This window comes from Malus sylvestris, chromosome 2 (assembly GCF_916048215.2).
Source record: "Malus sylvestris chromosome 2, drMalSylv7.2, whole genome shotgun sequence".
Lineage (NCBI taxonomy): Eukaryota > Viridiplantae > Streptophyta > Magnoliopsida > Rosales > Rosaceae > Malus > Malus sylvestris.
Window position 1 is genome coordinate 32,629,603 of NC_062261.1, and position 13,858 is coordinate 32,643,460.

At 34.5% G+C, this 13,858-nt stretch overlaps 1 protein-coding gene across 1 annotated transcript; it reads right to left on the minus strand.

Moving 5' to 3' along the window:
* Positions 1-1,191: 1,191 nt before the first annotated feature.
* LOC126603152 (MATH domain and coiled-coil domain-containing protein At3g58250-like) lies at positions 1,192-1,875 on the minus strand. Its single transcript, XM_050269905.1, has one exon. It carries the CDS (start codon positions 1,873-1,875, stop codon positions 1,192-1,194), a length of 684 nt encoding a protein of 227 aa, XP_050125862.1.
* Between the last annotated feature and the right edge of the window lie 11,983 nt (positions 1,876-13,858).

The following is a 13,858-nucleotide window of genomic DNA, read 5'->3' on the forward strand; positions in this document are numbered from 1 at the left end:
ATTGACAATTATGTAATTATTTTGAATTATAGCAGTATTTATGAAATGATTTTTCTTGACTTTTTCATTGATGTCTAAACTAAAAATATGGTAGTTGCCCTTGCCGCGTCAAACCCAAAATTTTTATCAATTTATAAATGTGATACTAGTCCTTAGATTTGTATAAATTATTAGGATTTTAAAAAATCTGGTATAAGTCACTCAGTATTACGGCTTAGTATTACGTTTTGAATTACTATTGTACCCTTTATTCATTCAATGTAACTTTTGGAGTTGTGGTTAAGTAAGGGCAATTTTTTGTATTTTCATTGTTTCACCAAATTGCTCCTCTCACTATATATAGAGATTACAAACTTAAATATCAAAGTCGACATTGTTGAGGACATCCAAGAGATCCTCAATCCAAAGAGACTTAGCAAAACATAAAATCAATTTGACCAAACTAGTTACCACAATACTGATGGATTTGAGAGCGATCCACACCCAAATTCAGAGGACTGAGATGGTTTCCAAACCCAGGAGAACTCTATTCTTAATGAAAATATCAAGTACTTCGCGAACTAGCATATGAGAAATTACTAAAACGAAAAATAAATCCGTTGCAATCTATGAGAAAGGGAACGAGGAAGCAATGAAAATGCGGAGAGGGGTTGCACCGGCCCCAAGCCGGAGCAAGGGGCCAGTAGGTATGGTAAAACTTCCTTTGCTGATTATTTTTTTTCCCCTAAAAGATGATAAAACAGTGTTCACATTGATGATCATAATCATCCAAGGCATGCCTGCGTCAATTATAACCCAACTTAGGTTGTCAAGTTAAGAGCTTTTTGTACTTCCTTTGCTAGCACAGAAGGATCGTCTTTGTGCCCTAAACTGGTTGTGTTTCACTAAACACGAGATAATAACTGTGAAACACCCCCACAACCATTTTCTTTCTCGTCGTAGATTTGCGAGTATAAAACCAATCACACTTGAAAAGGAAATTAAGCATGATAGCAATATAACAAGTTTTGTAATCCCATAACATAATTGCAAAATTTTCGTATTCTTAAAACTAATGAAACCTAAACCGAAAAACAAAAAGGATGAAACAAATTAAATCCAGAGCTAGATTAGTGTTTCAAAGTTGAACCTTCAAGTTTTACTGCATAACTTTTTCAGAGAGACTATATCTAAGAGAAAATTCTCTAAGAATTAAGATAACGGATAGCCTAGCTCACTATCCATATCTATCTTGCTGAAATGCTCTTCTTGTGCCTCTGCCAAATCTCTTTCTGCTACCTCAAGAACGGCTTCTGCCTCCGCTAGGATAGCCCTTCGCCTCTCTATTTCGTTTTTCAAAGCATCGACATCTTCTTGCAGTCTATTCACTATTCCTGCCTTTTTCTTCATAGCAAAAACAGATTGAACATGAGGCTCCAGCCAAGCCAAGTCAAATTTGAAGGCCTCAAGCTCCTCCCACAACAGTTGAAGATGTTGACAAGCATCAACGTTCATATCGTTGGCCGTTGTAGTCTTCAGAAAATGCAAGACTCGGCCCAAAGCTGTGAATGCGCATTGAACAAAGGTACGACTCCTCTTCATCTGGCCGTCAATCAAGGAAGGATAAGAAGAACAAACCTCCTCTAGAATTGGAACAAAAGTTTTCTCTATTCGCCCTAAACCCTTAAAATTCATAAGATCACCGGTTTCTTGGTCTTCTAAATTCCTAAAACCGGTAGGAACTGAAGCTTCAACTTCAACAATACACACATCATTCACCAGATACCCATTATCAAGACAGTGGAGATCACTTAGAGGAACAAGTGTTGCAAAGTCCCAGTCAGCCGTATTTGCCATAAACACATGTTCCGTTTCTGTAAAATCAGAAGTATACATATTTATGAATGCTAATGTATCCATATAAACGATAGAAGAGGACATTTCGATTGTAAAAGTTCCAATGGATCCACAGAACAGGTAAGAAACACAGTTCAAACACATGTGAGACAAACATTCTAATTAAAACTTGAAAGCTTATCTAAATTACGCTATTGACTATATATAGTATACTTTCAAACACTAATTACCTTCAGCTGGAGCATAGATTTGACATATGTTTAACTTGGCCCATAGTTTTCTTTTTTACACTACAACTAAAATTTTAATTTATTGGACCTTATCAAACTGGGAGAGGGAGTTCGAAGTTGGAACGTTTCCAGATGTTCCTAGAGGAAAAGCTAGTTGAGACACATAATTCAGACTCAAGAACATGGAGACAAAGTGACGGTCTTGTAAGCATTTATCGCTGCACCCGAGGTCCTATGTTTGATTTTTCCTCTTGCAATATCGCTGGTACAAATAAAACTAATAGTACACATGATTCCCTCAAATTATCTAGTAGAGGATAAACATGTAACATACTTTGAACAAAAGCTCAAACTTATATGCTGATTTTAGAATTTCTCCAATATGTTAAACTTTGCACTAAAACTTAAAGCATCAAATGCATGCTTTGAAACCACCATGAGTGAATACAATCTTCCAATGGAAACAAAATTTCACGATGACTACATGCATGCACGAACAATCACACTCATGTCTGCTCGCCCGGCCACGCACTCACACACCCCAACAAAATGACAAAACTATGTAGTAAGAAGTTAAAGAAAAAAACTAAAAGCAAGAGGACGCACACAAAAATGACAAAGCTTTGTAGTACGATGTTAAAAAGAAACTAAAAATATGGGTAAGGATAAGAATCACTAAATTCCATTTAACAAATTTTGCCTTGAGTGAATGGCAAGACCATTAGGTTAAAATTCGAACTGCTACTAATATGATAAGTGGAGAAGATACCCTCTGATACTGAGTTTCTGGTATCAAATTGATCAACGAGTGTGATGGTGAACTTGATATATCTGTTCCACCCATATGGCAATGTCTTAGTCTCTGGAACGTCCAAAAACACGGACAAGTAATCGACGTTGTAACCCTTTGGATATATAAACATCCACCTGCAGATCAAACCAATTAACCCTAAACCCATCAACCAATTATACATACAACTAAGCTTATAAGTTCAAGTACCCAAGTGTACCATGTATAGCCACCAATAACGAAAACGTCAGAGAAATGCTTGTACTTTTTCAACTTAGAGAAGTTGTCAATTCTCCATGTGAATGTCCCAGACACAAGGTCCTCCTCTTCCACCTTCTTGATCATTCTATACATACCAAGATCATCAAATCCAGAAATAAATAAAAATGTATAATGTATAAATATAAACAAGTAGACTACAGCCGATACATAATTAACAGAGACTACATACTTACCTAGCAACTAACGAATCTGTCATGAGATTCTTGAGAGATATAACAGAGAGATAGTGAGAGAGATTGTCTTGATAAAACCAGTGAATAAAAATAATAGAATTTGACAGATCTTATATACTTCGCTAAGTCCTTGTTTTAAATCGTAGGCCGTCCACAGTGGGCCCAAAATTGTGATTTTGATTCATATAAGATAGCTACAATGCTTATATATAATATAATTTTTTTTTAAACGATTACGTTAGTAAGTTAAATTGTTAATTGTTAGTGGCGAAGTAGATTAATAGAGATAGAACATGCATCACGTTGCATAAGCTTCATTGCTTCCGGCATTGCGGTAAAGCATCGTCCTATTTAATGTAATAAAAAAGTTGATTTTAGCCCAATTCTTATAGCGTAATTTAGGGTTTCAAAAAATCGGAGTGAACTTTTCATACCTATTTTACCCTCCACAACTAGTTTGCACACAATTTACTTATAATTTATCGTATGCCTTTAACTCTCTTCTTATTGGTTTATGTATGTTTTTATTGGTTAATTTTAGTTAATGACATATATTGGTGATCCCCACATTTATTAGAAAGATGATACAAATATGTAGTAAGAATAGTATTACTTTTATATTTAAAGTTGTAAATAGTTGGGGGGGGGGGGTTATGCCATTGACTGGGTCTAAATAAAAAACTAATATAATCATCATCTTGATAATCAATTGGTGATTGTAATTAATATTATATTTATATTAATTGTATCTGACAATTGAATGATAACAACACAACAAAGCCTAACCCCACTAAGTGGAGTCGAATGTATGAATCCTAAAACGCCACTACGCTCGGTTTTGTGCCAAGTTTTCCCTAAGCTCCAAGTACTCCAGGATTTTTCTTAAGGTCTCTTTCTAGAGAGACTTTGGATGCGGTCTCTAGCTATGAAAATTCTTTGACTGAAACCTTGTTAGTTTTCAATTTTTGATCGAAGTCCCTGAAATTAATATGATAATTTATTTTATGTATGTTACTATATTTTTTAAATTAAAAATTGAAATTTATAGTTGTTTATATTAATGAGATTTTACATAAAAACCCATAATTTGTGGGATTAAAAATATTAAAATATAAATATACTATTGTGTGTGTGTGTGTGTGTGTGTGTGTGTAAACATTGGTACATTCATCAAAAATAACCAAAAAATTAGAAAAAAATTGAATAGATTTTATATAAAAAAAAGGTACATTTTACATATAACAAATTGGTATATTTAAGAATGAGTACATCTTAAGTAGGCTTGGCAAACGGATCGTGTCTATCGTATTCTTGTCGTTTTCGTGTAACACCTGTTATCTTAACGGGTCATTAACAGGTTGGGTCACTTTACCCAATGGGTAAAGTGATCCGACCCTTTAAGAAAAATATTTTTTTTTCTTAAATTTGCACATACCACACATTGCCACATAAATATTGCTTCAAAACATTAAAACACATTTGTCGTTTAAGTACTACATCTACACTCGAAAATAAGAGCCTAATAAAAAAACATCTATACACTACTAGTCTATTACAAAATATTAAATGTGCCCTTATATGCAAAATGAAAGAGTTTTTATTTTCAAGGCTGTGAAGCCTTTCTCAAAAATTTAAACCTTGCCAATGGAACTCAAAGCTTGCATATTATTCCTTTTACAAAATCCTCAATTTTCATGGATCGTCATGAGGAAATTATATTGGAACTTTGGCTTGATCTATTGCCTTCAAGAGTTATGTTGATGATGTTTTCAGTAATGTTTTCCACATCAGAACTCTCTTCCGCATAAACTAAGTATAGAAAAACCAAACATTAAAAACCATTCAAATTATGAGAAGTTTACCAAAATAATTATGAAAAGAAATAAAACAATAAAAATATAGTAGCCTCCAACCTAATGGACAATGGACGGCTGAGATTAAATCTCAGCCGATCCAATGGTCACCAATTTTTTAAATTAAATTAAATATATATAATTATTATAGTTTTTAGGGGTATAAAATTGTTAAATTAATATATATATAATTATTATAGTTTTTTTAGGGTTATAAAATTATAAAATTAATATTTTGCTTAAAGAGTATCGTGTTATCCACGCGTATACCCGAACCAACCCGTTATCTTAACAGTTGTTTATCGGGTTACCCGATAACGACCCGATTCGTTATCGTGTCAACCGGAACACTTGTTAATTTGGTGTCGTGTCGTGTCGGGTTATCGGGTCGTGTTAGGAATTGCTAGGCCTAATCTTAAGATTAAAAATTTGAAAAAGTTACATGAATGGGTACATATAAGATTAAAAAATTGAAAACAATTTTTTAAAAAGCTAATGGGTACAAACTTATTCTAATTTTTTTTATTTATTTCGGAAATGTTTTGAATTGAAAATTAGTTAGGAGTTTAATAAAGGGGTGAGTATTAAAATTCTAAATTAATTATTAATTTTTATTTTAAAAACTTATGTAACTAACATGTAAATTCATTATTACATTAATGATAGGGACTTAGATCAAAATCTAAAAACTAATAAGGTTTCAGTCCATGAACATTAGTAACTAGGGACCGGATACTAATTTTTCCCTCTTTCTAATTCTTCCTAGGTCTTCCTCTCCTCCTTTTTCTTTGAGTCTCTGTCTCATAATCACATTTTCTCATTGAAGCATCTATAGGTTTTCGATTCACATGTCCAAACCATCTTAATCGATTTTCTCTCATCTTATCTTCAATTGCAGCCATGGTGTAATAGATACATGCATGTAGTAGTTAATATAATTTAGACGTGTGATTGTGTAAATTTAGAAGTAGGATTCCAATAGGATTTGGGGAATCGAATCCCCTTGTGACTTGTATTACTTATAGGGCAAGTAGGGGTGGGCACAGTTTGGTTCGATGCGGTTTTGAGTGAAATCGAAATCGAAACCGAAATTTTTTGCGGTTCGGTTTGCTGCGATTTTGAAGCCAAAACCGAAATGAAACCAAACCGTTTGGTTCGGTTCGGTGTGGTTTCAAACGGTTTCGGTTTGGTTTTTAAGAAAAAATGTACAATTTGCAATTTAACATATTAATAAGCATTTCCCAATAGCAATAGGAAAAAGACATTTGTTATTTAAACAATTAGCATGTTGCATGTAGTTGTGATATTAAAACATGTTTGTGCAACAAAAGGGTGTCCCTTACAATGTTTATCATAAAACAAGTTGAATAAATTTGAATTCATTAAACATGAACTTTGATACTCGAATATGTGATATCATGCTTCAAATGAGTGGACTTTATTAGATCATTGTTCGACTCTTGATAACAAGATTAGTCCACCCTTGTACATATATGTGTGTGAGATGGTATAAAATAACAAAGGTCCTTCAAGTTAATGAACGAAAGAAAGTGATGAATGATGATATTCTAGTGTGGTTGAGTCCTATACTAAATGTATGGATTCTAACAAACAACCAATTAAAACATGAAATATAATATGGACATTTAATTAAATGTTTATTAATATTTGCGGTGCAGTTGGGTTTCGGTGTGGTTTTCAAAAGCCAAAACCGAAACCAAACCGTTTTCTATGTTGCGGTTTGGTTTCAAAACCAAAACCATTTCAAAACTGCAAAACCAAACCGTTCGGTGCGGTTCGATTTTGTTCGTGTTTTGGTTTCGGTTTTCGGTTCTGAGTGCCCACCCCTAAGGGCAAGTACTCATGTGATTAGTATAAATAAAGGTATAAGGCCAAAAAGATACAAAAAGCGATTACAAACTAGCATGAGGTCCCTTCCTCTCTCTTGCCGTCCCTCTCCTACCCTTGCTCTCTAAATTTTCCTTCAACAATGCAAGTATTCTAGCTAGCCTCTCAAATTTACACAGTTTGAAATCTCACTTTGAAGCTAGTTAAGTGCAGCCTTCCCGTGGTTTCGATTACTTTAAACTAAAGTCTAACATTATTTTGTCACTAGAAATATAACTTAATAAGTGGGAGATATCATGTTTGACTCACTTAGATGTGGATTCGAGAATTAATTATTATAATTGAACTAATATATGGTTTAATCAATCGCACACCATTGCCTAAAACTCATGAGACCCTACTTAAAATAAGATCAAATAAAAACAAGGGTTCTTTAGATATAGACCCTTACAACTCTTATTTCCTAAACAAAAACCCACCTAGTTACAAACATCAAAATAAAACCCAATTTGAAAATGACTACCAAGTCGAGAAGTAATTAACCTATTATTACAAAATATTTACAACTTGTACCACAATATTCAAAATAAATCAATAAATGTAATTACTTACCTTAATTACAATGAACAAATAGTTATTGCACATATTATTACCCCTAACATACATACCTACATATATATATATATATATATATATATATATATATATATATATATAGTACTACTATATGTTCAAACATATATTAACTAATTAATCTACCTATATGTAAATTTATGATGAGCAATGATGTATATTTTGTAGGTAAATTAATATTGAATTTGTAACGATCCGTCCCCAAAAACTACGATTTTTATAATTTTAAAATGTGAAACTTTGAAAATGCCCTTCGAGGCGAATGCATTGACTTGTGTTGACCATCTTGTCATGACATGTAAGATTTATTTTCTTGGTGTATCCTCATAGTACCCGTCGCTACGGACATGTAGGCGCAAACATACCACGATTTAGAGTTATAATAAATGAGTTATTAACGTTTAAAGTCAGGAGCATTTTAGTAAATTAATTATTTTCTGAAATGTGCCAGATTTTTGGAGCAAAATCTGGTCATGCCACGTGTGTGTCTATGATGGAAAGGAAATGAGGATAAGGAGGGGTGCAGAACAAACAGTGAAGGGAGGAGAGAGTGACCAATGGGAAAGGAGAGAAGGGAGAGAAAGGAGAGAAAGGAGAGGAGGAGAGAAGGAGAGGAACCCGATTGGTTCCCCTTGACCCGGTTGTGACCCGTGGCTTTACTACAATTTCGACTGGTTTTCCGTCCATTTTCCTGCATTTTACGACCTCCCACCACCTACAAACACCATCACACATTCCCTCCTTAGTTGACCACCCAAAGACTCGAAGTAAATAAGGCTGTTTTATGGGGTATGGCGGCGACGGTGTCGTGGAACTCTTGGTGATAATCTGCTCATTTCCAAATGAAATACATTCGATCTTCACCACAAAAACACTCCTCTAAAGACTAGGAACAAAGCCTAAAAAATTTTGGGGGCGTCAGAGTTCAAATTGAGGACGAATCAAAATACACCCAAACTTAGGGTTTCGACGAGTTTTCGTGAAATTGAGGCTTTTTCCGGCCAAATTGGCTTTAGTCACAAGAATGAAAGTTGCTCCACTCATTGAGATCTTCATTTCTGTGAAGTTTGAGAATTTTTAGAAATAGTTAAATTTTCCGACGAGTCGAGGCGGCTGACCGCCACAGGTGGCGGCACGTGGCCAGCGGGCCGCCGATGCCATTTCATGTTAAATTGATATATTGATCTCAGATTTGATATCCATATGATGTGATTTGATTATTGTGAATCTAATTTGATTAAGGTGCGTTACTTAATATTGATATAAATCGACGATTTGACCGTTGGATCGTCACGAAAATTGAATACTTTATAGTACGTAATATTTAAGGATATTAGGAACTTCGAATTGAGAATTTGATGTACGGATCTTCCCGTATTGGATTTGGAAGTTTGTAAAATAAAACGTTAACCACCACTTGAAATTGCAATTAGCGGAAATCCTACCGTTGGATCGTAACGAAATTTTAGGATGTGTTTTATGTGAGTTACATGTTCTATTGATAAGGATTCTAAGATGTGGTTTGATAATTGTTCAAGGCGCCGATTGTTCGTGATGCCTCGATGTTTGTGCTAGGGAGTCGTAGCTTGGACTTCAGGTGAGTGGGCTTTTGTTTTCTATATATATATGCTTTACGATTTCCAAAATTTGTTTTTAAATGAATTTAAGATTTAAATGTTGTGTCAAGCATGCATTATATTTTAGTATTTGCATTAGGATAGTTTGCATACTATTGAATGATGTTGAGGAGGCCCAGGTAAGCTTCAGGTGAGTATATTATGATAATGGTGGTTGCATTGTGTATGGTTATATGTAGATGCATTTAGAGCTCATTATCCTACACCCCGGTGTTAGTGCTCCCGCCCGTGGCCAGGGCACAGTACTACACGTGATAATCACCTCCCGCACCACACGCTCACCTTGGATCCAAGTTTGGTGCACAACCCTATCGTACATACCACAATAGGTGGTTTCGACTCATAGGTGACCCGCGATTTATCGCACAGCCTTCATGTGATCATAGCACTTGAACGTACATATTTACATCTAGCCTTATCGTACATACCACAATAGGTGGTTCCGACTCGTGTACAGGAATTGGTTTATGAGCTATAGGTTCAGCCATACAGGTCACATTAGGTGACTCCGGCTGACATATCATTTTATATTGATTCACAGCACCTGGTTTGCATATTATTTGCTAAGATACTTGACATGGCACATACTTTGGTTTTCATTGCTCTCAAGCCTGATTTCTATATACGTATGTGTCACGCCCCGATCCCGACCTACGCCCAGGATCAACACGTGACGTCACTGAATACTCGAACTTCTAACATACCCCGCCTCCAGGATATGAAATAAGGTCACTTAAGGTCCAAATTTCATAATAATTTTTGTATGCTTTGTGGCTGCATCTAACTTTCTCGTTAGACTGCCTACATACCCTCAATAGGGATCAAGCCATTCGTAGTTCACCATTTCACTACTCTCGAACATTCATCACATAGACTACTAGGTCTCAACATAACACCACAATTCAATTATGTGGCACCTCAAGGAACATTTAAATAAGCACAATAATAATCTCTAGACATAATATCATTCATCCTCACATATGCATTCCAACACCATCCAATTATCACATCAATCAATAATGCCAATAACCATATCATCAATAACACATACAATTCATCGGAATTCCGAGCTAGAGCGACACAGTTCGGCCGAAGCCTACATCTCTGAAGTTATGTCAATCTAAACTCAATAAAACCCAAGGTGAATACGATTCTGGATCATCACTCAACGGAATCATATGGATATGGTACCCACTGAATGTACCAAATATATCTAACACTCATCCCCTCTATACTTACAACGTAGTCACCTACCATATCCACTTCTCATGACCACCCACTAATAAGTCTCACAAGCATATAAGTTCTACAAAATACTTCTAATAGGATTCTAAGATCACATTGCCATAAAATCTATCATACTTATCATTCGCATTACTAGAAATAATTAAACACACATATTCACCATTATCATCAGTACACAAGCCACATCATGTTTAATAAACATAAGTCTATGGCTAAATATATGAAAATCACATTTCAATAGAAATCATATTTATAAGACGAATTCATATTCATAAATGATTTTAACATAAACAATTAAAGTAATAACCATATCACAAATATTCAAGTCACTCTCCAACCAATGGAGGTCCACTAGACTTCACTTAAGTCTCTCATAGTACTAAATTTAGTATTAAGAACGTTTGGAGACACGTTGACCAAAAGTCACTCTCGGTCAAAGGTAGGATCCACAATTCCACACAATTCAATATGGAAGATCCGCACATTGGATTTCAGATCCGTAACCTTCTAAAGTCCACATTATGCTTCTAAAACAACCTACCAAAATTTCATCATGATCCGACGGTCGGATCCCCGCTAATTACAATTTCAACTGGAGACCAACGTTTGATTTTACAAACTTAGAAATCCAAATCAGGAAGATCCATACGTCGGATTCCCAATCCGTCAGTTCCAACCATCCTTAAATATTACATTCTATGACGCATTAAAGTTTGGTGACGATCCAATGGTCGGATCGTCGAATCACATTTTGACCTAACCACATATTGTAATGAAATTAGGTTCAAACAATCAAACCATAACATAAGGATGTCAGTTATGAAATCAGGGCATCTAATTGAACTTAAAAGGACATCGTCGGCCCGCTGACCGGATCACCGCCGCACGCGCCGCCGCGGGTGGCGGTCGGCAGCCCCAATTTGCCGGAAAATTCAACTATTTTTAAAAATTACCAAAAATTACAGAAATGAAGATCTCAATGAGTAGAGTAAACTTTATAGCTGTGAAGAAGTGCTCCAATTTCTCTAAAACCCGTAAGAACCCTAGAATTGGGTGTGCTCCAATTCGACCTCCAAACTTGCTCCGACGTCTCCACCACTGCCTGGGCTTTGTTCAGGAGCTCAAGGGAAGTCTTTTGATGGTGGTAATTGGGTGTAAACATTTTGGATTTGGGAGATTTGACACACAAACCCGCCGCCCCCTTAGTGCGGTTTCTCCCTAATTCAAGTCCAAAACCTTTGATTTTTAGGGTGAAACATGTAGAGGGAAGGTCAAGGGAGTGTTTCCAAGGGGTTGTTTGAAGAAATTCGTCGGAAATTCGTCGGAAAATGGAGATGGGTGGCCGGCAATACCCACGGGTCGTACGAACCCGTTTCTCCCTTTTCTTCCCTTTTTTTTTTTCTCTCCTTTCCCTCCTTTCTTCATTTCTGATTGGGCAGTGCCCATGTTCTCCACTCCTCTTTCAAGTCCTTTCCTTTGCATATCCACCATCCATTTTCCTTTTCATTAAATCTGGGCCACCCAATATGGCAAACCATATTTGATAAGAGAATTCCAGATTTTCTATTTATTTTTAAAATGTCTCAAACTTCAAACGTTAATAACTAATTTAATTAAAATTTAAATTCAATAAATTAAAATAAATTCTCGAGAAATAATATAAAATCTCAATAATACAAATATGTAGGTGATAACAGTGAAATCCAGGAACGGATGTATTATTATTTTCTGGAAAAGTATACAAGTTTTATAGTGAGGAGTTATTATTTTTGGAAAGAGAAATGGTTTCAAAAAGCTTTGTTTTTGCACACTCACATTTTCTGTTTTTCGCCCCTCCAAGTTTTAGCTGCTGAAAATTCGTATCAACGAGGATTCTTAGCAAATTTCAGTATATGTGGCTACCTCTGAGGGTATGATCCTTACCCACACTACTGTACTTTACTTATGCTTTGACGTCACGTGTGAAATGGGTTCACTCCCGCTCACAGTGTACTCGTCTTTAGCATTATTAGGTTTAAATTTATTCACATTTTTCATATCACTATACTTTATGGCTTCGTCACCTTCTAGGTGTCGTCCAGCACAGCTCGATTCGGAGTCCTAGTGGACATTCCGGTCGGGGTGTGTCAAAATCAAATAACGTTCTTTTATTTTGTAGGTAATATATTTTCCATGTATTATTACATATATTGGGCACATTTTATTATTATAATATATATGTACAAATAATAGGTAAACTAATTTTGAATCAAAATAAAATTGCTTTATTTGTAAGTAAATTAATTTTGAATCAAATAACATTTTTTCATTATGTAGGTATTTTATTTTGTATGTTTCATCATATATATTGGGCACATTTTATTATTATATGTACAAATAATAGGTAAACTAATTTTGGATCAATATAAAATTGCCTTATTTATAAGTAAATTAATTTTGAATCAAATAACATTTTTTCATTATGTAGGTATTTTATTTTGTATGTATCATCATATATATTGGGCACATTTTATTATTATATGTACAAATAATAGTTAAACTCGTATTCAATAAAATAATATTATTTTGTATGTAGGTACATTATTTTCCATGTATTTTGGGATTTGCTTTATTATGTAGGTAAATTATTTTCCATGAAATAATTTACCTACATTTATATTTAAAATATAATTTGATTGACTAAACTAAGCATATATTAGGCATGTTTTATTGTTACTAGCATTTGTCTAAACACTTTGTGTGTATGAACATATTTTTTTAGAAAATGAGAAGGAGAGAGGGAGAGAGAGAACGTGGGGGAGTAGGAGGTTTTTTTTTTTTGTTTTTTTTTATTTTTTAATATTGGAGGTATTTTAACATCATTTGTAGGTGAGTTTTCAATAAAAAATAGTAAAATTTGGACCTGTGAAAATTACATTATTGCCCATCATTTTTTTGTGTAATAGAAGACTAAGTAGTCTTTTCACCCTCTTTTGGTTGACAAAGAGGGTTTCATTAATTAATAGAGATTATATAGTAGGAAATGAATTTAATTTTTTTTTTTGTAAACATTCAAATAGGGGTATTTTAGGCATAATATTGTTAAATGTGTAAAGTCAAATATAATTAATGAATTTACTGATGTGAAATCTAGTCAATAAGTTTTATTCGAGTAAAACACTTATGTCGAGTTGTAAGTGAAGAAACTAAAGTCATATTTTCAGTAAAAACAAAAAGACGAAACAATTCATTGTCAGATCTGATTTAAGTTTCAAAATGCATAACCCTCCATGTTTTACTACGTAGTTGCATCAAGTGAGAGACTACTGTTGATAGAAAATCCAAGGATAAA

Coding starts and splice junctions, on each gene's coding strand:
- LOC126603152 (XM_050269905.1), bottom strand. CDS start 1,875: ATGTATACTTCTGATTTTACAGAAACGGAACATGTGTTTATGGCAAAT.